The sequence below is a fragment of the Petromyzon marinus genome, chromosome 10 (assembly GCF_048934315.1).
Source record: "Petromyzon marinus isolate PM22_M1 ecotype Great Lakes invasive population chromosome 10, UKy_Petmar_22M1.pri1.0, whole genome shotgun sequence".
NCBI lineage: Eukaryota > Metazoa > Chordata > Hyperoartia > Petromyzontiformes > Petromyzontidae > Petromyzon > Petromyzon marinus.
In genome coordinates this window covers 9,764,437-9,790,670 of record NC_133676.1, presented here as the reverse complement: position 1 = coordinate 9,790,670, position 26,234 = coordinate 9,764,437, and the positions used below count along the sequence as shown (strand labels likewise).

The 26,234-nt window shown below is 45.0% G+C and overlaps 1 protein-coding gene across 10 annotated transcripts in view; it reads left to right on the top strand.

Moving 5' to 3' along the window:
* The first annotated feature begins 593 nt into the window (after window positions 1-593).
* The window catches only part of LOC116940948 (RNA-binding motif, single-stranded-interacting protein 1-like), a 290,259-nt gene continuing 264,618 nt past the window's right edge, over window positions 594-26,234 (top strand). For 7 of the 10 annotated variants that reach the window (XM_032951367.2, XM_032951371.2, XM_032951372.2 and 4 more), the window contains exon 1: window positions 1,054-1,447. In XM_032951367.2, the coding sequence (XP_032807258.2) occupies window positions 1,184-1,447 (264 nt within the window). In that variant the 5' untranslated portion in view covers window positions 1,054-1,183. Of the gene's footprint in view, window positions 661-877; window positions 959-1,053; window positions 1,448-26,234 lie in introns of those variants that run through there. The other 3 variants (XM_032951373.2, XM_032951375.2, XM_032951376.2) reach the window with 3 other exon arrangements.

Below are 26,234 nucleotides of genomic sequence, written 5' to 3'. Positions count from 1 at the left end.
AACGCGCCCCAATATTACGACGAAATTAGCGCTTGTGCGTGCGCTCGACTTACTGCTGTATCGTAGGACCGTGAGCGATGGTCAGAAGCTTATGGAGGCGTTCATTCAGCAGTGGGTTTATCATGACTGATAATAATACTGATATTCCCCCCCCACCCCCATGACACCGTTAGCCTCACGCGTGCCTGCCTGGACAGCAGCGCAGTGTCGCCACCAAGCGCCCCGTTGTGGTAGATTCACTCAATTATCCTACTCGTTCATCCATCATTCACTCATCCATCCATCCACCCATGCATTCATTCCCTCATTCACCCATCCATTTACTAATTTACCCAACTTTCAATTCACTCATTAATCCACCCACCGATCCATCCATTCACTAATTGATCCATCCATTTACTCACTCGTTCATCCATCCCCTCACTCATCATTCAGCCATCTAACTCATTCATCCACCCACCCATCATTTAACTCATTCTTCCAATGACTTATTTATCTACCCAATCATCCATCAGTGCATCCATTACGGGGATAGGAGGGGGAGGTCATGGGGCGGCATTGGAGTGGGTGGGGTGGAGTGGGAAGAGCATGCCTCTGTGCGTGCGTGTCACTGAAACACAGTCAGTCACACGCGGGAACACAAAGAGAGAGAGAGAAGGGGTTGGTTGTTGAACGCTGTACTATTGACTTCACCGGTTGTCTCAGGGTGGTTGGTGGTTGGGGTATGGGTGGTTGTGTGTGTGTGTGGAGCGGTGCTTGTGGCTCTGGGCGTGACAAAGGGAGGAGCACTTGGCCAAGAGGGCGTGGAGGTAGAGTGGTTTGTGTTTGGTGGTGCGTTGTGGGGGGAGATCACGGTCGTGCTGATGGTGGGGGTAGTGGTCGTGGGGGGTTCCGGTGGTGGTGGGGAGGCGCTGTGGTGGTTGTTCGGTGGCAGTGGTGGTGTAAGAGGAGGCAGGGGGTGCGTATACTGTGGGGCTGGGGTACGGTAGTGGTGGTGGTGCTGGTGGGGGGGGTTACTTGGGGTTGAGTAGAGGGGGCGCACTGGGGGAGGGAGGGAGTGAAAGGCAGGAGGAGGAGTGTGTTCGCGCTTGCTGTCTATTCGCAACAGCACGCGGGCGGGCGTTGGTCGGGGTCAGCGAGGCACAGGGTGCGTCCCGGCACAGAGGAGGAGGAGGAGGTGGTGATGAGCAGGCTGTCCGCGCAGGGAGGCGAGGCGGAGCGAGGCGCCGGGATCATTCATTGTCAGCGCAACAGACTCGAGCATCAGCAGCAGCAGCTTCAGGAGCAGCCAGCAGCAACGTCTGCCCCTAACCTTACTCGACCTGTCCCCGTGCCCTCTGCCCCTGTCAGTGCCCCAGCGAATTCAACGGTGCCCCACGAGTCGGCCGTGAACAAGGAGAGCGGAGACTCGCAGCGCAGGCGACCCCACGACAAGGACGAGCGAAAGGTGACGTGCACGCGCGCGTGTGCGTGTGTCTCTTGTGCGTGCGTTTATTGTGTGTGCGCGCGCGCGCGGGTGTGTACCCGCTAACAGCACTTGAATAGGGAGTACTCGCGAACAGCACTTGCCCCGGCAGCCTGTGTAGGCTATGCGGGTCATCTTTGTATGTGTGCGCGTGTATGCGTCTATGCGTGTGTATGCGAATATGGAAATGATGGCACAGCGCAAGCGTGCATGCGTTCGCAAGTATGAGTGAGGAATGTATATATGTAGTCTGTATGTCAGTAAATGTGTGTGTGTATATTACGCACGATATGGCATGTTTATGATTGCGCACGTTGTACCGTGAATTATACGCGCATTTCAGCTAATTTATGGACTGTATACACGTGGCCCGTGTGATATGTGGCTGCACGTGCTCATATCGGTATATCAAGAATTGGAGAGACCTCTCGTAAACTCGGAGAACGAGTACAACGAACCACTTATAATTGCCTATTCACATCGTCGCGCAATGAGACCGTGTTCTCGTCGATGTTGCAGTATGACATTGTCACTAGCCACACCAAACACAACGCACTGATACAGGGCCGGACACACATAACACACACACATGTCATGCATGTTGTCTGTGTACTGTGATAAATTACCCCATGAAAAAAAAACAATTATATACACAATGGCACAGCGTCATACAATTGATTTACGGACTCATTATGATATTTGTTGTTGTGGAACAATATGGGAAACCAAAGACGGACATGTATTCGTATTAGCAAGCAGAGTCGGCTGATGAGTTTTACATAACGTATATTTTTTTGTCGGCAAATGCTGCCGGTTAAAATTGGTCTGAAAAGCCCCATGGGTCTAAGGACGAAGAAATAATACGTTTATGAGCGGACCGGGAAACTGATGTGCTTTATTTTTTACTGAACTTCAATGCAGCGTCTTCAAGACCTGCGATTGGCGTGCTCTATCGGCGTCGACACGCTCGGATTTACATTGGGAGGCTGAAAGAGTGAACACCGTTGAATTAGAGAACACATAAACGCGGCTTTAGTGGCATAATATTGACTGTTGAGAAAAGTGAGTGGGGTTTTGGGCGGGACGCGTCGATGGATGATGATGGTGATGGCTGGTGGTGGTCGAGACTCTTCGCGTCCGAGTGGGGGCCAAGGAAGGGTAAGGAAAGGAAGGTGCCCGAGGAGGGGGCGTCCACTATCTTTCGCGGAGATGGAGCGATAAAAACATCTCACGTGCGGATAGATGCTGGGTATATTGTTGTTATCGCAGCGTCTTGAGGTATGGCGACGGCTCAGTGGGAAGGTGGGGGGGGGTCCTCGTCCAGCAGTGGATGGATCATGCAGACTGTGATGATGAGACGCATAGAGAAGGGTGTTTTGACGAAATCCTAAAGTTGAAAACGGGGGGCCGTGGCACGCAGAGCACAACCCCCCACACACTATTATTTACTTTTGAGAGTATTTAATTCAGCAGTGGATAGATCACGGCTGTTGCTGCTGTCGAAGATGATGATGACGACGGCGATGACGATGACACGCGGTGATGCTCAGACTCATAGGGAGGGGGACGTCACCTTTTAAAAAAACATATATACGGAATATGTATAGTTATAATAATTGGACGGGAGTGGAAGCCTTGTTGCTGCGTCAGTTCAGCCAGCCAAGCCGCGCATCGCAAACGCAGCCAGCACGCGGGACCACGCCGTGTATTTACTTTACTTCCAAAAAGCACCACCGCAGACTATTAAGTAAGCAAGCAAGAATATTTGTTATTGCGCACCCTCACGAGTCAAGTGCATCACGAATGCGCACCGATCACGCGTTGAAGTCGGCTCTCTGAACGAACAGCAACCGTTTTTGAGTCTGTTGCAGAACTGGCTCAGGCTCAGGGATGGATCCTGCACGTGAGTTGGTCGCGGTGTTCCAGGTTCTTTGGGCCGGAGACCCCCCGACACTGCGCTGGCCATCATCGCGCGCGAGGTTCACACGCGGCGGGCACAGCAAGAGGTGGCCTCGAGCCGCGAGTCGGAGTCGATTTGGGCCTCTTTCACGGCAAGGCCAACAAGAGCGGCTTTTCAGTTCAATTATTAACTCTGCACACCGGAATGCATGCAATAACGCAATAAAGAGCGGCACTTACATCAGCTCAAGAATGAGCGATTTGTAAAAAAAAAAAGTAAAAACTGTGAGATATTTCAATATTTAATATTCTAATTTGTAAAAAAAAATTCAACTCATCCTTGAGCCCAGTGGACACAGGTAAATGAACAGGTGTGAAATCACCATCCCTTTTGGGGATTGAGATGTGCAATGCTTGACATTACATTGAGACGTAACAAAAAGGAGCTAGCGGGCTCGATACCACATGTAAGTTAGGGACATCATATTGACTGCTAAGAACAGATGTAAAGTGGGTTTGGACATGCAGGCCGCGTTGCTCAATCTGAATTATGGCCGGTGATCGAGGCTTAACCGGGCAGTGGCAGCAGCCAAATGAAAGGACGCATCTGAGAGCACAACCGTGGTGGAGATTGAATGATTACGTGTACAGCAACTTGAAGGATTGTCGCATCTCAAGACCACGGGAGATTATGATGGCTTTGAGATTTTTCGCCTGCTTAAACCAAAACAAACTTGAGAGGCCTTCATCCAGCAGTGGATATATTATGCCTGATGATGACATGATACGATGGGTACAGTATAGCACAGTTCCTGGAAATTGGGGTCCCCCTTATGTATTCAAATTTCCCGCGCTTTATACGGTAGATGCGTTCATAAAAAAAGGGCCCGCAAAGCGAAACCGCACGAGACAGCTGCCTGCCGATTCGCGCGCACAGTACACACGCAGTACACACGCAGTACACACAGTATACAGTGTTGTCCCACGTCCGACCGCATCGCCGCATATGAGTGAATTCATACCGCATATCGCGTATTTTGGGTAGAAATACTGTAGGTGAGGAGCATAAACGCAAAACCGGACAAACCGAACCCACATAAAGAGAAGGAGACCTGTACATTTACGATTTAAAGCTTTCGTGACTGCAAGGATTCATCTTCTTTGGTTCTTTCGGTAAAGTCACGTAGAATGAGAATAAAATAATAAAATAACACAATAAAATTCTCACGAAGGTCTGTCGTCCCGACAGGTCTGTTCCTTTCACCTGAAGACGGCCGCTTGCATTGTGGCCGAAACGTCGTGAGAATTTTATTGTGTTATTTTATTATTTTATTCTCATTCTACGTGACTTTACCGAAAGAACCAAAGAAGAAGAGACCTGTACAGTAGTTGGTTCTCGAGGCTCTGCAGAAATTGTACTGTAGCTTCTGACCTTGAAGCTCTCATTAGCCTACATGTGTGAGTGTATTGCATGCTTTGCATTTATGTAAAGTACTGTATCTGAAACACACACAGCAATTACTGTGAAAACGCAGAGGTCCTCCCGGATGTCTTCATAGCATTAGAACAAAATATATATATATTAATTTTGTTTCTAGGTCGTTTAAGTTCATTATGTTGAAGACTGTCCGTGATACATGAACAGCCCCTTTTCAATAAAAGCTGGATGAGGGCCTCCCTACAAGCGTGCGGGTCGTCGGGGTTATTTGGCCATACTTCATTCGTACAGGTTTGTGAAGACGAGGAGCATAGACATACAGTATAACATTGGCTTTTTCTGCACCGCTCCCTGCTGCCCAGAGTGTAGCCCTAATTAACACCCCGTAATCCTTAAACTATTTAAACTATTACACTATTACTAAACTATTTTATATTTTACCAAGTAAGGCCCACTGAACTATACAGCTCATTATCAGAATCGCCCTGGCCACAAATGATAGCTCAATTTAGAGCAGCCAAATACTTTTAAACGCATGTTTCTAAATGTGGAGATAAAAACCAGAGGATTCGGAGAAAATTCCACACGACCACGGTGAGAACATGCAAACTCCAAATATACAGGCGTCAGGATCAAACCCTCGACCTCCAGTATACCAGGTGAAGTAGTTAGCATCTCATCACCGTGGCGCCTGTAATACATGGCTGTTGCCCATCCAAGCACTGCCCAGGTTCTGCGCTGCTTGCTTCACCAAGCCGGTCCTATTGTGTGTGCTGCAAAAGCCATCCGACTTAAGTGTTTCAGAGTTACCCATTCGATGGCCCACTGATACAAATTACATGTAATGTAGATGTTTTGTTAGGCAATCAATGCTCAATTATCTTATCAGCCAACCTTGGCATGAGGAATTTAAAAACCGGTGCTGAGCCATGTCTCTCGCTTGCCTACTTACCTCTTAGGAGACACATTTCAAGCAGGATTTTGACTCTTGCTTGCGAAGGCAATATTAAAATTTGAATTTCTTTCATAAAACCAATAAGAGGCAATGCATATGGAATGAGAAAACGATTAAAATTGTACAAATAATTTTAATAAATTAACAACTTAAAATAGAAGAACGCTAAAATATTAATTTATTTTTGAACGCTTTATAAAATTACGCACGTTTTGGAAACTTCCCATTAATTCGCAATCCTCAGCTAGCCCTCCCTGTGAGTCCATCACTAAGTTACGACCCTGACACATTCATCGGCAGAAATACCAAACTGAAAGGTGAACGTTATGCTGCGATTCCACACTTTTTTTTTATTTGCGCTCCCAATTATATTTCAGTTGTGCTTTCTGCCTTAGGAGATTCAAATATAAATCCTTTGGATCTCACATAGTGAACGGTGCACTGCCTTGTGTTAGAGAGCAGGCCATGTAAAATTACTTACTTTAAACTACTGTATTTCTTATTCAGACTGTCATGTGTTAGCATTGGCCTATTGGCTTTTTGAGACCGAAATGATTTGGCAAGCGAGCAAACTCTGGACCGATTTTGACCTTCTGGGTCTTGACCAGCAGTAAAGCTAGTTAAATACATATTGTTGGGTTACCAGATGTTATTGTATAGAGCTCTTCATGTCAGGTGGCATACATTCTGTATGTCTTGCCAGCAGTGTTCATTTCGTTGTGTTTGTAATCAACCTGAAATGAATATTTCATAATTATAGGTGTATTTTGTGTGCAATCATTGCTCAACACAATGAACCCATTTATTTACTCACTAGACTTGAGAACCTAGTTTAACCAGTGGTGGCTGAAACCCATATTTCCATCGCAGGCCCTTCTTGGCTGTGTTGTCTCAGGACTATGCCACTGGTTTTGCTGGAGTCTCCTCACCCACATTATCTCTCTGTTGGCCATGTCTCAACGGTCAATTTGCTGCGGGTGTTTTCTCATCATCTTGCTGCTGTAAGTACCCACTGCCTGCATTCTGTGAATCAAGTAGAGATGTTGAGTTCTCACCTGGTTTAACAAAATGTGATTGAAACTTGAATTAGAGATCACAAGGGTTTGAATTAACATTTTGTACATTCCATACAGAATTTTTATGCTTTTCTTGGCCTATTTAGGGTTCAATTTGTATGAGTATTACATTATGGTGACCCAAATCACCCTTGTAAAAGAGGAATGTATCATTTGTCTTTCCAGGCATATATTGATTTGGGTTAAATTAAGGATACTAACACGACAATATTTTAAAACTATACAATTTTTTCTTGTGGCGGGGTGGGGGGAGTTATTATAATACAAAGAGAGACAGAGAGATAATTTCATATGAATTCATATAATTCTATACTTATCATAGCTCTACCTCATCATATCTCAGGTGACTTAAAGAATATATATTTTTTTCCATTGATACATCGTAAGAAACCTCTGTGGAACTTATGCCAGCTGCTAGAGTTCGTATCACATTTAGCATTGCATTTGATTTTCATTAACTCCTGGAGCTGGTGCATTGCAAAAAAAACCGGGCAGGTCTTAAATAAATAAATAAAGCCTTCGAAAATAAAAGCCAAAGCTTGAAATTAACTTCCACCGTACCACCAATAATTTTTTTTTTACCAGATCCGTGGAAATGTCCTCATTTATCATCCGGTCGTCCTTTGAATTTGCGACGTAGCGGAATAAAGTTACAGCGCACGCGTCATTTCAGTTCGTATAGCACACCCCTGGAATCAAACACAAGAAGGCGTAGGATCCTCTCTGCAGGGTGGCACTGGACCCGGCGTTACTAGAGATGTTTGGGGCACCAGTGAATAATAGCGGCTGATTTTGCACAGCACATCACTCGGAGACCTTCATCATTCAGGGGCCCCCTCTGAAATCCCTCCCGTTGGCTGCTTGTTTTTTTCAGGCCCTGGGAATTTCCCTCAGTGGCACATTGCTTTGTAACGCTCGGTCAACCGCATGTTACGTTGCACCAAGATCGGGTGGCAATTCTTCGCACCGTATAATGTTCATCAGATTGATAGTCGGATTCCTTAAGACATTTCTGGCCGCACGTTGTTCGGGATGATGGTCGGCGGATGGGACTGGTGTTTGGGTTGGCAGTCAAAGGAGAGGATTTGTCTACAAGGATGACATCGCGGGAGAAGGAGCAATGAGCTCAGCATATGTGCAGGAGAGTAATTGATGGCAGCAGCCTCGGACTGTGAGGGATGGTGACAGCCTTCATCCAGCAGTGGATAGACAATGGCTGATGACGATGATGCTGATGACAGTACTACGCGGCAATATCTATGCTCCCAGCCTCGATCAGCCTGCACTGGCCCGCGTGGTAAAGTTAGGTTAAATATCTCCCATGGTGCGCACAGCGTTACTTCGCCCTTATCCAGTGGTGGATTGACAAAAGGGCTGTACGTGTACATCTTCATGCTGTAGCCCACTGTATGTGTCCTCTGATTATATGTGTGTGTGGGTGATGGGACCGAGAGAGCATGATTTGCCATTAAGCTGCCTCGCGCCCCACCAGAACAAGTGTTCTTGACGCTGCCCTGCTGCCCTGCCTTCCATTTCGTCTGGACGTGCCATTGATAGCGATTGATTTGTTAAATCGAGAGCAAGTCAAAGATGCCCTCTATGCCGCAACCACTGGCCATCCTTCACGAGACGCCAATTCTGCAAGGGCATTTGATTATGCACGTGTGTGGACAGGGCCTGTTGAGGGAAATTTGGGGCCTCACAAAGTAATGCTGGCTGGAGGACCCTCTTCCACCCCCCCCCATCCCTTCCCATGTTTAAAAAAAAATGCTTGGAATTTTGTAGGGTGTTCCCTGAGCTTGTGGCCCTGGTGCAATTGTACCCCTCCCCCTTTCCCGTTCATGGGAGACTTTGCGTAAATTCCCTTCGCTTTTGTGTACTCGTAAATAACAATAACATCTGCATTTATATTGCACCCATGATGGAACAAAACGTCTCAGAGCTGTGCAGCACAAGGTGAACAAAGCACCAGCCAGCAAATGGACATTAATTCATATGCCAAGAAGGGGAAAGTGTTGCTATTGGTTGTTACAATCCAGTAATTTGCGAATAATTGTCCAAATTTGGCCCATGACGCCAGTACACGTTGCCTTTTATCAATAACACCACGGTAATATTTAATATCCATCGTGAAGTGGACGATGCTTACATACACCCACGGTACTAACCGGGGCACGCCGGCGGTTCGAACTTCAAACTTCTGCAACGAGCAGAAAATGCACTACCCACGAAGCATCACTGCCCTATACTATAATGCCGAATTACAAATGCCGTCTTTGTAATACCATGCTTATCGACATTTAAGAGTTGTGATACAAGGGGGTAATTTGCTGTTACTGCGCAAATATAGGGCACCATGGTACTGAGATGATAACTACTTCGTCTGGTATGCAGGAGGTTGTGGGTCCGATCGCGACCTTGACGCCTGTTTATTTGGAATTTACGTGTTCTCCCCGTGGTCGCATGGAATTGTCTCCGAATCCTCTGGTTTTTACCTCCACATTTAGAAACATGCGATTAGAGTATTTGACTGCTATAAATTTCCACGTGGTAAGCCACTTCGTTGAACTATCATTTGTGGCCAGGTTGCTTCTGAAAAAGAACTATATAGCTCAGTGGGCCTTACCTGGTAAAATACAAAATATTTTAAATCGTGTTTAATATAACAATTGCACGAGGCATTTTTTTCCTGGCAACCGTGTCATAATAACCAATAGGTGGCCGGGAACCTTGTCAATAGAACTTCAACCACGATGCACGACTTAAGGATAGGGTCCAAAATAAGAACACACGGCAGATAATGTTGCCCGAAATATTGATGGAACGTTAAACTATCCTTTTCAATGTTGTTGTGGGGGCGGGGAGGGGGAATGTCTATAAATATATCGACCTTAAAATCCTTATTTCTTATCCTCAAACTGTCATGTAAGCCTTGTATCCACACGACTTTAACGCCACCGTCAATGACTGTATATTCTAAAGAAAAGTAGGTGAAGACAAACACTGCTTTCACATAGGAAGGCACCTGTCCAGTTCTCATAACCTCTGGCTCTTTGAAATGAATATATTATGAGGTGTATTGTATTTCAGTGGGTGAAGCAGTGGTGCAATGGTTGGCGTACTGCACAATAAGAACCCCCTTCACCAACCATCCCACCCCCCTTCATAAACCCACACTGACTAGCGTGGTGAGGCTTGGCCAAGAAAACCCCATGACTGACACGTTGAGGGTTAGTAGTGGATTAACAAAGAGCTGGACAGAGTATTTCAGTGAAGGAGTGATGGCACAGTGGGTATCGCAGTACGCCCAGCAAACCCGAATAGTTTGATTATCGGCTGCGTTGACCGTGGGGGTTGTTTGACCATGCTTCACTATAAGTGTGGGTCTGGGACTGGTTTAGATATCGCGACTGAGAGCTGTGGCCAGGAATCGAACCCAGGTTGCTGGGTTCACAGCACTGTGCCACGACCCATCGCTGCCATAACGCAGCAGTGGCACAGATTGTGCACAGTATCAGTGTATCAGATAAGCTTACGTCTCGAAGTATTGATGACTTGGAGTCTGATGACAAAGTCTTTGAGTAATGTGGCATGCATAAGACTTGGTCCGGAAATTTGTCTTTATAATATATTGCCAAAAAGCAATGAAATTGTAATTGCACATTTTCATATTCAATTAATATTTCATACAGGCACAGTTGACTGAATGTGAGTGCTGTTATCTTATACACATTTTTTTTGTAGATTGAAATCAATGCTGTTTTATTAATAGCACTTGTAATTCATTGTTAATTTTCATCATTACAGCTGTAATGCAGCAGTACTGCGGGTCCATTGAAATTGCTGCAGGGTTGGTAATATGTGCCACGTTGTACATTACTGACACGGTGTTTAAAGTATCTTTATCTCATTATCATCCAAAGTGGATGATAGTTTTCACATTATGTTATTTGACTATGGATAGTTAACAGATAATGCTATATGAGGAATATAATCAACAATCCAGATTATCTGCAACTTTGCAGCGGATAATCATTTGTCTCGGCGTAGGATGACGCACAATTGTAAAATGATCCCACATATTTTTTCTCACATATTGAGAATACGTTGAATCTGCCTGATAATTATTCAATCAAGTAGGTTCGATTAGCGTAAACAGATAAACCAATTGGGCCCATAATTGGATTGTAAATAATCAGAATTGTGGCGCATATATCCTGACTTATCTTACAGACCCATTAATAATTTTAAAAATACATAACTTTTTACGTTCGTAAATAACTTCCATATTTATAGTTTTTAATAATTGTCTGGCTTTGGAATACAGCCCACCTTTGAGTTGCACCGTGTACTGCTGAAATGCTATCACCGCCATAAACAAATTTGCCAAGTGCAACCACATTTCCGAAAGTATTTCACTAAGTGGTCTTCAGTCACATGTCTATTATAAAGCTTATAATTGGATCTACTCTTGCCATCTGACTCCCTTATTTCAGCCGAATAAAGGTTCTTTGAATGACATAAACGTTCTCCGATATTTTGCTGCCTCTAAAATATCTGATCTAAAACTACTGACAGCCAGAGAATGAAAGGGAATTAGTAAATGGGTTAACAAAGTTGCTTTTGTTATTACGTTTTTGTCTGTCGCATACATCAAGTGCTTTTGCTGTTTGGTTCATATGCGGTTTACACCTTTGTGCCGATTCAGGAACTGCTGTTGAAAGTAGAAGAGTTTTGCCAACTTAAAAAAAAACTTTCCCAATAACACAAACCCCAGCCCAATTTTTTAAATCATTCATTTTTCCTTTTATTTCAGTTTATTTTAATCGACTTCACAATATCGGGTGGGGAAACCGCAGACCTGACTCCAAATGTTGTGGTCGTATTTCTTCAGCAGAAAGGGACTTTTATTTCACGCAACATATCATCTTCACTTTCAACATATATGTATTATATCAGAAATCCAACTTTTATTATACTCATTTGTCATGTTTGCTTTTGGGTAACCTCTATGGTTTGTCTCCGAAAATGATGATCTTCGTCAGATACGGAGGTTCGTCCCTGAATTTCATTCATAAAGTTTGTGTAATCATAACTGCCAACAACAATAATTTATCCACTGCTGGATGATGCCCTCCTTAGGCCGTCCCTATCCCTCATGGTCACGTGATGCAACCGTCCATCGAGCTCGTGCACCGGAGTTGATTTCGTCGCTCCATCTTCTCCTTGGACGTCCTCTCAGACATCGCTCCGTCGTTCATCCCTTGTCGCGACCCATGGCATCCAAGCCCGCTTAGGGTTGTTTTTTTTGTTAATTAATGCTCCATTTTAATCTGCTGCTACGGAGGGGGCAATAGACTGACATTGTTATAATTATGGAATGTTAGCCCATCGTGAGCTTCTTTTTTGTGATCGGATAATTTCATCCGCGGGTGACCCCCGTTTAAATTTACTCCCCAATGCACTGCGTTTGAAACAGAGGGCTTTTGTTTTTTCATCTGTTTGATACATTGTGCCTTTCATCTGCATTTTGATAGATGTGGTGTTTAAATAGAACTACATCTGTGATTGTGCTGTGGCGAGACCCATAAAATGCGGTTGAATGTGTGATGTTTTCGACAAGTTTTCATATTTGTTTCTTATTAGACGCCGTGTTGTTATAACTTTGGTGTTTCTATAATGCATGTGCAGGAATTAGATTTGGTTTGATTGGCCATAACATTGTACCGTGTATGGTACTGTGTATGTTACTGCCATTTTACCGTGTATGTTACTGTGTACGTTACTGTCATTGTACTGTGTATGTTACTGTGTATGTTACTGCCCATAACACTGTACCGAGTATTACTGGCTAACATTGTTTGTGTTGTGGTTGTTTTACGTGTTTATATGGATATATATGTGTGTGTGTGTTTCATAATTGATATTTGTGTCAGATTACGCAAGTAAAATGTATGTTGTAAACCCTCCTGCACCCAACATGGCCGATTAATAAAGTTGTCACGTGAGCAAACGTGCCAGTGTTTTTTACAGCTTCAGCACATCGTTGTGTTGGAGAGCACGTATCGACATTTAACAATAGTTATTATGATTCGATTATGAATAAGGATTTTTCGTGAAAGCTTGTTAAATATGTATGTGCTATTAGTGACATTAGTGGTAAGTGTTATCAGAACTCGTCCCGGCCCTCCCCTAAGTCATCTCAGCCTTACATTATCCCCCGGTTCAGTGCGTCAACATCAGCAGAACGGAGCTCAAGATCATGGTGTTAGCCACATCACCTGCTCTTGTGCCATTTCAACGTTAATAGGTGTTGGCCAATCGCAGTTGGCTGTGTGGCTTTACAGTGGCTGTGTGTGTGTGTGGGTGCTTGACTACATGTAGCCCCACTATGTTGACCATGCTCTGTGTTGTGGCAAGTCCTTGTGTACTTATACAGGGCATATCAGCAAGCAGAGTGTGTGCTGTGGAGGACGACAGCAAGAGACTGTAGAGAGAGCACAGACTGATTTCCGCGGCAGCACACTGATGACCTCTTGATCTCCGCTGATGGAGTTGAGTGTGAGGTATGGCTCTCTGTGCATCGCAAGATGCGTAGAGCTTGCCTCTTCTGAAAAATTCTCAGTAACGTTACGTAAAAGGGACGACGACAATTGCTTCGGCTTACACCTTCGATGTTGAACATCATGTGGCACTGATACTCGCATAAATCTGGACAGAGGGCTTCTGTGATACAGGACAGTAAAATATACAAAGAACTTAAGACTTTGGGTAGCAGCCTGCATTGACCATGTCCCGTGAACGGACTGTTTTACGGCTGCAATTGTAGTCATGTTTGAGCCCTCCGTTACAACCCCCACACTTCAATATCATCACAGCGTGCATCTGACGGGCAATGGCACAGTTTCCTTTGTGTGAAGCTGTCTCCGTGCATGCACGGCTGTGTGATTTCATGATGCAAAAGCATCGATCGGCCCAGTTTTTGTTTCGCTCTTCACAACGTAGCAACTATCAAACCAGTCTCGTACGTGTAGGCACGCACGCTCTCACACTCGCGTGTGAGAGAGATGTTGGGGGTGTTCGGGTGCTTGGAGCATTAGGCCACAGAATCGTGAATTCATAAGTTGTGCTATTAAAAGCCATAACTGCGAGGTGTAACGTGGGCTCGGAGTCAGCTGTGTGATTACTTCACTGAATCGGTTGCGTTCGCTGAGTTAACCAAAATGTAGCATGGCCATGTGATCAGTAAAATCAGAAATAATTGATTCGTAAATGCCAGATTTGATGCACGTATTGTGAGTTTAAGAATCGATTTCAATTGATGAATTGGTGTGCATCAGTAGATGATAACTCACAGTATGGGCTTCTCTGACTGGGCACAGCATGCCAGTTGCTGTTTTTTTTTGCAGCTTTGAATTCCAAAGCAATCCATCTCTCTTACCGAACATCAGTTTTGTTCACTTTAAACTCTCAAGATGAGAAAACGTGTATCCCCAAATACTTTGAAGTGGCCAAATACTATGTTAGATATGTAAAACCGAAGTAAGAACATTTTGCAAAAATTCCGGGAAAAAATATTGAAAGCATTCCATCGTAAAAAAATAATAACATGCATTGTTTCCTAAATTCTATTTATATTTTTTATTTTGTCAGTCAACTGCCTCCATTGTAAAAAGTACAACCTGCTGATTGGTGACTGACCTTGCTGCTAATGGTGACACATTTTAATTGAAAAACAACACGTTTGGCAATCACATAGCCTGAAAGTTAACATTGTTAATAGGTGATGTTTCGGGCGATGCCCCTTCTTAATGGAAGATAAATTATTTGTTTACATTTTAATTGGCTAATATTGGTCACATGATCTCTGCTTTACAGCAATATTGGATTCAAATTGACAACAGTTTGAAGCGACACTCAGCCTGTGGGTGGCTCGGGTGAAGCAAGCGCACTCAACTCTCGACAATCCAGGGTTATAGAGCAGAGGGCTGTCCCAGGATAAAACAAATACGGAAAATGCAAAAACACACGTAAAATAGGCGATAAAAACATAAACTACGGAGAACTGGAGTAATCGGTTTCCCAGTCGACATGTTCGCGGTCAGCTGGGCACTTCGTCTCATAAGGGCACCACGGTAGCGAGATGTTAACTACCTCGCCTGGTATACAGGAGGTCGTGGATTCGATCCCGACCGTGACGTCTGTATATTTGGAGTTTGCATGTTCTCCCCGTGGTCGCGTAGATTTGTCCCTCCACATTTATAAGCATGTGTTTAGATTAATTATGTGGCTGCTATACATTTCCGCGTGATGAGCCACATCGTCGAGATATCATTTGTGATAGCCAGGTCGCTTCTGAAAAGGAGCTATATAGCTCAGTGGGCCTTACCTGGTAAAATAAAAAAATAGTTTCATAGTTTTACTTGCCCCCGCGACGAGTGTGGAGCAGCGAAGGATGTTTTCGCAAGCGCGGTCAACCTGCAACTCGGATAATTCGTGCCTTGGATAAAGCGAGCCGCTAGCCGTGTGCGCTGTTGGCCACTGTGGGCTACGCTTGGATTGTGACCAGGTGTCTGCGCGTGATGTGGTGCAAGTATTAGTGGTGTGAAGAGGCGCCACAGTCGGTGGGGGGTGGGGGATTGGGTGGGGGAGAAATATGAAGGGATACTTCTTCCCAATTTCACAGATTGAAGGGACCAAGCAATCGACGCTCATCATCACACTAAAATTCCATTGGACTTGATTTTAACTGCAGAAGTGCGTATTATTAACACATACTAAAATAGTATCATATGTGGTACATTGCAAAAGCGTTACGGATTACTTACATTACAAATAGCAACCATCAAGCAGGGATTCAACCCCGTGTCCCCGAGGTGCACTGAATGAGAAGTGTCTTAATTGAAGAATTTTATAATTCACTTTTGTTAGTTTCCATTGTGTCATCTCCCAGCTGATGACCGCACACAATCAACTGAATGACATTTTGATCCACTTAAATCACCTGGGTGGAGACCCAATAAAAGTCTACTTTTCGGCACAATGGGATTTTGTTGGTCTTTCTTTAGTTTGTATTTTGAACGGCAATCCGCACAACATTTTAACTCTACATTGAGGCTGGTAGCCTGCCACGCGTTGCCCGACCAGCTCATTCCTGCGTCGGGTCTTCGACTAAGTTACGTTGTTCCGTACCGTCACAGGCCATCATCCAGTTTTCTATTTTTTTGAACACGACTTTCCAGGACAAAACCTCAGATTCAGCCACCTCGTGGCCCAATTCACGAGTCACAGCGCCCCCACGCGGCGATTTGTTATTCCCGACAACACTTGCGGTATTGCATCAGCCCCCCCCCCCTCAGTCCGGACCATTAACATCCCGTCCAACTTCTTCTCCTTCCCCACACTCCTTATACCACTCGTCCGCGACCCTCCCCACCTCCTGTTATATCATGTATTACCCATACCATGCATTTTGTGGCGTTTCTTCTGCCAGTCAAGTCAGTACGCTTTATTTATTAACCAAGTGGCTGAAATAAACCCATTGAGAACGCATTCATTATTGGCTTATTTTCATTCAAACCGCGAGCTCAAGAGCCAAACGTCGAGTTTGGCCGAATAGTCTCCCAGCGTGTGGCGTGAAACATCGGACATCACGCCATGCAACGCGCGCTGGTGCAACAAACCCGGCAACACGTCGAAGAAGCCGCTCGGCACAACCGTAAAAACCTACGCAGTCCCATCATTTCACCCCGTCAACCCCCGCTCCCAACTCCTCATTCCCTTTGCTTCGTCAAATTGTGTCATCGCACATGGCGTGAGCTCTGCCGTCTTTTGCTGGCAATGCCTTTTTGCTCAGAGGAGCCCCCTGACCTTTACTGCGCGTTGCAAAGCACCGCCGTGGGTTAATCAGGTTACGCTGATTTGCAATGCAATAATGATTGTTAAATGAGAGCGCGCCACGCTGTAGTTATTTTTGAACGTTTGGGCAGCTACACAGGGCATCACTGAAGGCTTAAAGCTTGCGTGGATGTATCCTGCAAAATGGACAGCATCGCTTGGTTTCCTATTGGATTTTTGTGAATAATTGGAAAATAAGCCACGTGATTGATCCCACGTTGATTGAGTGCTTTTAGCTGAAAAACGAGGCTTTGTCCAATGGGTTACCCTAATTGCACATTAAGAACAATCCAATAATACTAAAATAAAGTCATGGAAAAAAACTGAGCAGATTTGAAAAATCGTGCATCGTTTTATATTGGAGAGCCATTTAAAGATTAAAGGATATTGTTGAATTATTAAAACCGTAATGAGAATGCAATTAAGTGGGACAGGGGATGTGTGTACATTTGAACGACACGTAATAGATGGTCTGTGGCTGGTTTCAAAAATACGCATCAATCACATCTCAAAATGCCTTTTCCTGTCACTGTCTCTACAATTTTAAGTTACATTTTGCATTGAGCTGACCCGAAGAGTTAATGATAAAAAAAAACACCCTAATGCCGTAGTCTGTTCAACTTCATAGTTTTCAGACAGCTTTTCTTCTTTGTGGCATTAAAAGTGTCTGTACTTCTTTGGAGAAGTTCATTAGAAGTATCAAGCAGACTCTCAAGTATTGAAACGGTAACATACACTCTCCCTCATCCTCCCTCCTCTGACGCGCACACACACACACGCATGCACACACACACACACACTAATGCGCCCTCCACTCTCACCACTCAAGGGAAGAGAGCCCTCCAGTTGTCATGGGTTTAAAGTGATTGAAAGTCAATAGCATCCTCCACTACTTAAATTCAGCCATTTGTTTGACACAAAGAAGCATTTGGATTTGAACATATCCATTAATAGACCGGCCTCGCTGTCCTTAAGGGTGTTTATCTTCCACAATAATGTTTCCATTAGCATGTAGAGTAAATTTAATGAAATATCAGCTGCGTAAAAAAAAAAACGCAGCGCGACGTTTTACGATGAGAGAAATTGCACACACCACCGTTTGTTCGTTAATTGAGCGTCGTTTTCGCAACGTGATATTTTCCCCCGCGCATTAATTGTGGCTGAAACAATTAGCGCTCGCACGTATTAACGAGGAGAAAGAAACCGTCCTCGCGCCGTTAGCGGCGCGGCTCGCAATTATTCTAAAACAAGTGCCAAGGAGGACACTTTTTGATGATAAGAGTTTCAATTATAGGGGTGGGCCAGAAAAACACGAACATTTTCTCAACACATTGGGCATATAAAAATTTGAGCAAGCTATTGTTTGACCAAGGGGGTTGTATTTAAATATTAAACAGGCCGGGCTGGAAAGCTTCCTTTAGAGCCAACTGGTGCTTTTATCTCGAGACGCCTGTTGTGCTGCACTCGGAGTGCATTTTGCTGCAGGCTTTGCAGCAGTTGCGTCGGTCCGAGAGGAGAGTGTCTGTGGTGTTTTTTTTCTCTCGCAATAAAACATCGCCCGCCACCGCATCTACAGCAGAGGGGCGTTGGGATATTGAGGTTCACATTCCTACGCCAACTGGCGCAGAGAGGGGTGTCGAAGTTTGATTTCGTATAAAACAGTCAGTGCACCCGCGTGACGAGTACAGCGAGCACGGCGATAAATGCTCATCACAGATCGCACAATGCATATTTTTTTTGTTAAATCAACGGAGACTGTGAGATTGCCAACGCGTACGCCCGTGCAATGTGGGAGAGCGGAGGTGTTTTTTGAGACAGTTTTTTTGTGTTGTTCACTGAATTATTTGGGGATGGGGGGGGGGAACGCCGTCATTGTGAGTCCGTTTTGCATATTTTGTCTCCGTTGCCCGTGATTTTGTCTTGTTCGTTGAACAGAAGCACTTTGCCTGCCAAAGATATTTCATTGTAGGCACTATGCAGGTCTGTCCGGTTATCGCAATTGTACGTTGGAAAATGAAATGTAAATGCTGTAACCGGCCACTTATCCCGAAGCTGGTGTTTGATAATGCAGTCGGAAAAATCAAAGTAGTCAAAAGTGCATCCTGTGGAATGGGGTAGTCCCACGGTTTTGGACGTACTTTCGAGACGTTTCAAAGACGTGGGTGACTATCAGCATATTCACGAAGTGGCTTTTACTTGGACATAGTTTGCGTCATACATACCATTGGCAGGGCGATTCAGAGATAAATATTTTTTTTCTTCCTTTCTTAATAAGGGACAAATGGCCATAAATTACCGCCACGTCGGATACACTTGCACAACCTGACTTTGTAAAGCCATAGATGACAACTTTCAAAATGATACTACACGTGTTATTGTTTTCGAGCAAACTGCACTGACGAAAGTCCTAAAAAGCACAGAGAGGCTTTCATCAAACAGTGGATTGACACAGGTCTATAATTATTGTGCGTATTATTGGGATTATTTAGAATTTTCGACAAGTGAAGTCATCCAATTTGCAGAACTGCCCCAATGTTAACGTATTCATCGCCGGCAATGCAGCTAGGGTTGCCGCCGCTAAGGTACAGTGAACCAACGACACAAATCATCGGAGGAAGAATATCTCGCAGCGCTCGAAAAGGGTAGAACTACGTGCAAATGCATTGTCTTGAAGGGTGGATCATTACGCAACTGACGAAGATCGGAAACTTTTACCGTCTTGCGAAGACTTACGGATTTCCCAGGACTGCAATCTCAACGAGAGTACGGGGAAAACAAGGATAGGTGACACCGCTAACTGCGGCACCAAAAGGGCTCCTCCCTGGCCCATGCTCCAATGCAGGTCAGCATTGGAGATCTGAAATGAAAGACCTCCGCCGCGGCCATTGATTTCTCCAAAGCCTCCGTCTGCATTGACCACTTCATTTGCAATTAAAAAGCTCCGGGGGGCTCCGGGTTCAAGGGGCCTTGATCCTGCTGGTCCGTGCGGTGTCCTGTCGGGCCAGAGGCTTTGTGTGCAGCAGCGTGGCCACTGGGTGAACGGACAGACACTCGATTGTTGCTTCCACCAGCGCTCTCTCTTGCCACGGTCCCTCTAATGAAGCTCGGGGCCTCATGATGCCTTGCGAGTCTAGGTAAAGGATCGGTACGAATCACTCGACTTAAAGTTGCGACCTCCCTCCCTCTCTCTTTAAAATGAGCAGAGGTTGTGCCCGAAAGAGTCACATTCGTGATGTTCGTTGGTGAGCGAAAACTTCACAGGATTTGGGGGGGGGGGGGGTGGGAAAGGGGAAGAGTCAGGTGGTCGTGATTTCTGTGTTCTCATTTGTGTGGGTACGTGTTGTGGTTCTGTTGCATTTTTGTATAGCTCGGTAATTTATAGAGTGTGCTTTTCCTAAATTGTATTCCAGTAGTGCTGTCGCCTTGAGATGATGTGTCCCATTGGAACCCTCGCAGAGCGCCGGGTCACCCAGCACTGGGCGTACTCGGCCACACTCACCCGCTCCAGGGAAACGTTCGGCTCATGGTAGTTCAATCGCTACATTTTAATTACACATAAATGGAATTTAACCAAAACGAGGTGAAAACCAAAATTTAACAGCATGGATTTTTTTTTGTGTACAATCGTTGGGTCACCAAGCTGAGATAAATCAATAATCTACATTTGAGAACCCGGTTTATTAACCCTTTATAAACCCTTTCCCGTTTGAATGACATTTTTTCTTATGGTTCGATTCCGATGATGTGCACGTACGTACCAAGGCTCCCACAAGGGCATGTGGGAGGACGTGTGGCACAGTTTGGCGCCAGCTTTCAAAAAGTGCGGTTGTGTCGCGACAGTTCTCCGCGGTGAGTACAGTGTCTTTAAAAACAACGGCGCTATGCCTCTCGAAATAAAATTAATGCTGAACCGCTTGCGCTTTCCGAAATTCAGTGATGAACGAGACCCACCCTGCAACTTGCAGTCGCCTCGGAGCAGGAAGGGTTAACAGGTGACTAAAAGACTGGCTTTAAACCCAAAATCTTAGTGCCCTCTAAGTGAGCCATTTACTATTTACCTATTTTTTTATTTTACCAGGTAAGGCCCACTGAGCGATCGGTGTCTAAATTGCCGTGTGTGTGGGTAGGTTTGTGGAACAAAGGCGTGGGTGACCGAGGCATTGGAGAGAAGAGGCAGCAAGTCATCGTCATAACAATTTACTAAAACGAGGGTAGAAAGTGTGTGAGAATATATAAACTAAATATATTTTTTATTTTATTTTACCAGGCAAGGCCCACTGAGCTACACAGATCTTCTTCAGAAGCGGCCTGGCCACAAATGACCGCTCAATGTAGTGGTTTATCATGTGGTAATGTACAGCAGCCAAATACTCGAAATGCACGTTTCTAAATGTAGAGGGAAAACCCGGAGGACCTGGAGGAAATTCGACGCGACCACAGGGAAAACATGCAAACCCCAAATATACAGGTGTCAGGGTCGGGATTGAACCTACGTGCTCTGGTATACCAGGCGAGGGATTTACCATCTCGCCACCGAGGCGCCCATGAAACCACCTATGTAGGTAAAAATCGAATGGAATCATATTTGCCGACTTAACGTTGGTAACTTAACGTAACTTAGTAAGTTGTGTGGATAGGGCGGTGGAAATGTTCAGGTCTGCCACCCGAAGCACAGAGGAACGTCATTGTGGGGATGAAGGTCAGGCACATTACGTGAAATGTTCAGTAGTTGCTCCGGCCAGTGATGTAAATATGGACGTTTGCATTATCGCCCATCTGAAAAAGAAATGAACTTTTTGGGGGCCCATCTTGCTCGTGGCGCTCCGGTGCGAGTGCTTCTTGGAATCGAGGGAGGCTTCTCTCGATGCTGTTTGTATATCGATGCTGTGGGGCTGCAACGGAATCTCCCACCTCGCAATCTCATACATTGTCGTGATTAAGCCGCGCTATTCGATTCCAAAATGATTATCTTTGTTGAAAATTACGTTAGCTATTAAATGCAAGGTATATGAATACTCGATTTGCCCGAAAGAGGGCAAAGAGAATGATATCTCTGCTATGAAATGGCAAATTGCCCTATCATATATTTCCTCCTTCTCTAAGGCAGTGTTATTGACAAGTGCGTTGAGGTTTTGTTATAACGACTTTTGCACCTCTGCCACTGTCTGGCTGTATTCCTGGCTGGTTGGGATTCCTGGCTGGCCGGCTGGATTCTTGGCACGTGAGCAAGCGTGATTGCGCGTGCGGTGACGTCACCGTGCACGTCTCTGTATGGCAACGTCACCCGCATCCCACAGCGCTGAGCCAGAGGTTCGTGCATCGTGCTGGTGTCACCCCTCCGTCTAACCCGCGCCAATGCGATACAGCAAGGAGGGAGGTTGAGGGAGGGAGGGAGAGGCGGAGAGAGGAACGTCGAGGAGAGGGCCCGAGAGAGAGTGAAATGACGCGAAACGGAGAGGTTAAAAGAGAGCAAAACAGAAAGGGGAGAGCGACCAGCAGTGGGATGAATAGGGAAGGGCAAGAGGGATTGAGATGGGAAAGGGAGAGATTGGAATAAAGAGAGTGAGGGTGAGAGGTGAGAGAAACAGAGAGATGGGGAGGGGGGTGAGATACAGTGGACGGAGGAGAGGAATGCAGAGGGAGATAGAGAGGTAGAAGATGGAACAGAGGAATAAAAGAGAGACACAGCGAGAAATTGAGATACATTGGTATATACAGTCGAGTACAGAGAAGCGAAGAGAAGGGTGGAGAGAGACAGGGCTCTATGTCAGATTGGCTGGGAGGGAAGGAAGAACGGATGGATGGTCACGTGCGGGTTGCTTGTATCAACAACACCAATAACGTATGCTCATAAGTACCCTTATCAATGTAGGAACCTATGTTAATTATTAACGACCCTTGCTTCTTGTAAGACCAGTGGTGCAGCACAACAGCAGGTGTAAACACGGGTGGATGCTTGGTCACACAAAACATGCCAATTCGTTAGGAGTACGGCACGCCGGTGTGTTGGAGAATCACTCACAACAATTGTAATTGTGGGGTTACTCTCCAACAAACCTTACTGATTGGCTGTGTGGGGTGGTGGCGGGTTTAACGACACATTTTTATCTACGCGGTCAAACCCAAAACTACCTTTATTGTGGATAATATTGATCGCGAAAGCCAACGCGATAATCGTAAAAGTTTGTTGCGCTCGTCTTAATGACTGTTAATAACGTGTTTGCTGTGTTTGTTGTTGTTCTAATTATCAAATATGTAATTGTTGCACTATGTTATCGTCACTGCGAGTGTAAATATGCACGCGCTTGTCGTGTCGCGGCCGCTCTAATGACGCGTGTCAGCCTCGCATTTGGCCCAAAGTGTTCACTTCGCTCTCCTCCTTAGCCCGTGGCACGAACCGCCGATGCGATTCGTCTCTGATTTGTTTTATTGCTCTCTTTACGTAATCATCGTTGGAAATAACAATGAATGTTGTCATCTGTTTGCCGATTTGAAAATGGTTTAATGTACCGAAAACAAAATCTGCTCGTTAAGGGTTACGTCATCAAGAAGTTGCATATAATTTATGGCTGTAAGCGTTTTGCGCTATACCGCTTATTAAATTCTGCAACCCTGTAACTGAAATGTTGCTGTGCATATTTTGATTGAGTAATTACTGCAGTGCTGCTGCTATGCATGTTATGCCAGCACAGTTATCATGGTAGAGCATGTAAAAGCATATTTACTTTTAATGAGCTGCAGTGCAGCTTCAGATAAATAATTACATCTGATATAAATTACACATTTGGTGCATTTTAACTTTTTGGTGATTTTTAACAAAAATAATAATAATCTGCGTACCCATAAATGAAACTGACACAGTTTTGCCATTGCTTGCGTGCCTAATACAATAAATTTATTCATGCCAGTGACTGTTTAAAACCCGCTTTATTCCAAAGATTTTGTACGAAATATGTATTTTGCATAATGAAATATATTTTTACTCTGATAGGAACTCCCACCGTCCGCCCCCCCCCCCCCAAAAAAAAAACATGCAAATATACAAATATACAAAAACGTTTGTCAGTTGTTTAAAACATACCATAACAAATCACCAGCTAAAATTGCAATGCACCGTTTGTTTGCCTCCCTAAGCCATCGCCATCTCCCCCCATGGTCTCGCGGTGCAACAATCCACGCGCAGCACCGGCACCGGCTCGCGAGCCGGTTTCATCGCTCCGGCCTCGTCGACGGACGTCGTCCCGAGCGCGTTCTACTCCTCGGCCGTCGCTCCGTCGTTAATCTTGCCCCGCCGGCTGCCGTCACTCGTGACTTGTTCTGCCCCACCCCCCTCCACCCCACCCCCCTCCCAAGCCCCCTCGCTTTTCTCAACGGTTTGATGACGTCCCTGGCGAACGTAAACGCCACCGTGAAGCGCGCGCACCGTAAGAGGACGCGATGGGGGCCCGGTGCGTTGGTTTCGCAGTCTTTGCGCAAGAATGTTTCCCAGCACATGGGGCGACACGTGGCGTCAGACATCGTACATAATAGAGGGGGGGGGGGTGGTTTGGGGGGGGGGGTTAGATTGCGTGGATATCCATGTGTCGTTAAGCCCGCCACCACCCGACACAGCCAATTAGTAAGGTTTGTCACGTGAAGAAACATACCAATTAGTTACATTTCGAGTACGAGTTTCGCCGCTAATTAGAACCAGCCTCATCAGGCGACAGCCAGAATTGCGGAGAAGTCCTCCTGTTTCGTTCTTAAATAAGAGAGATAAATGTGATGTCATCAATTGTGAGCCAATCAGGTGCGCAGACCAGAGGGGGGGGGGGGGGATTAATGTACAGACATCGTCATCAGTCTCGGCCGACGGCCGTCGTGATGTGTCCCGCCCAAGGCCACTCACTCTTCTTATCCGTCGATGTGACCGTGTCTCGTATGCGGTGCATCCTCGAATCGACGACTTCATATTCCTGTTGTCCCTCGGCGTGATTTAGAACATGCCACCTCAGTTTTTGCTTCAAAGAGTTCTACACATTTCTAATATTACGATGTAAAGCTACCCATGTTGATTTGACGTTTGAAACAGTTTTTTAAATGCTTTGAAATAATGATCAAATTTACATTTTTTACGTCGACATTTTGGGTTTTTTGATGATTGGTAGAACTTTTGAACAGTCTGCCAGGTGCCTACATAAATCCTTATAATGCCCCTTGCTGTGTTAACCCAGGGGTCCTGTTTCAAGTGCATAATCTCTGCTGCTCTGCATGTGTTAAACTAAAAAAACTCAATATAATGACTTTCTGGAAAGCCGAGAGTGTAAAAATGAATTCCCTGCCACTACAATATTTGCACATCCGAAATTACAGTTGTAACCTCTTGTCCCAATTGCAAGACCGCTGTCATTTTCAATTCCGCATATCTGCATCTTAACCTGTGCTCTCCTTAAATAGCTTGCAATGGCATTCGATCAGGCAATTTGTACTTGTTTCAGGAAGGGTTTAGTCAGAGGTCTGCTCCCGTGCCCTTGTGGGGCCCTCAGCAACTTGGTGCGACCATACCTGTACAGCCAGACAAATGTATTCACTACAACGTGGAAAGAGATATTTGAGAAAACGTAAGCGTGTATGGGCTTTTTGCTGTTTGCTGCCGCTGGTACGTAAAACGATTCGCGATGGGAGGGTTTGCGAGTTCAAATCCCGGTTGGTGTTTGACTCGGTCCATCATCCCTCCCTTCCAGAGTCGATACACTTCCTTCATACCACTTTGTGGGGAAGACAAAAGTGGTTGTCCTATGGAGAAGAGACTCACCCCCCCCCCCCCCATACGAATGTGGGATTCCCACCCCTGGCTCAGGGCTATAAACAGGGGGTGAGCACCGCTGCCGTGCTCATTTGAACAGCAGGCAATCACTTTAACTTTACTCGTAGGTAAATGCATTTTAACATAATTTGAAATATGAGGATTTTTTTTTTTATTTGAAGCTAAACACTATGATTAGTGTATATGCTTGTAAATAGCAATTAAATATTAGTAATGGCATGTTTGTAAAATGTAGTTTTTAAGTTAATTTATATATTTTGTTTCTTGCACATCAATGCGCACATTCAGTGATCACTGCTGTGTTTGTTTTGATGGTGGTTAAAAGGTTGTGTTTTCTGTACACCATTTATAGATGTCATAATTAATATCTGGAGCTACCAGGCCAGATCGTTATTTATTTCTGGTCAAATGAATACAGATGACATGGCAATTTTAATTTGTTTTGACCCAACAGTGAGCAGAATCTAATTGCTTGTGCATCTTAACGAAACTTCACTGCTCCTGAGTTTGCATCATTTTTGCTAATTGCATTACTAAGGGGGTAGTACGTGAATATATCTAATTTGATTAATGAAGAATGTGGAATCGCTGTTATATTTTTGGCCTTGCGGTTTCAACAGATGTATGCGTCTGACTCATGTAGATGTAAAATAATGGCTTCATATTTCTTTTTTTTTATTAATTAATATTAATAATAA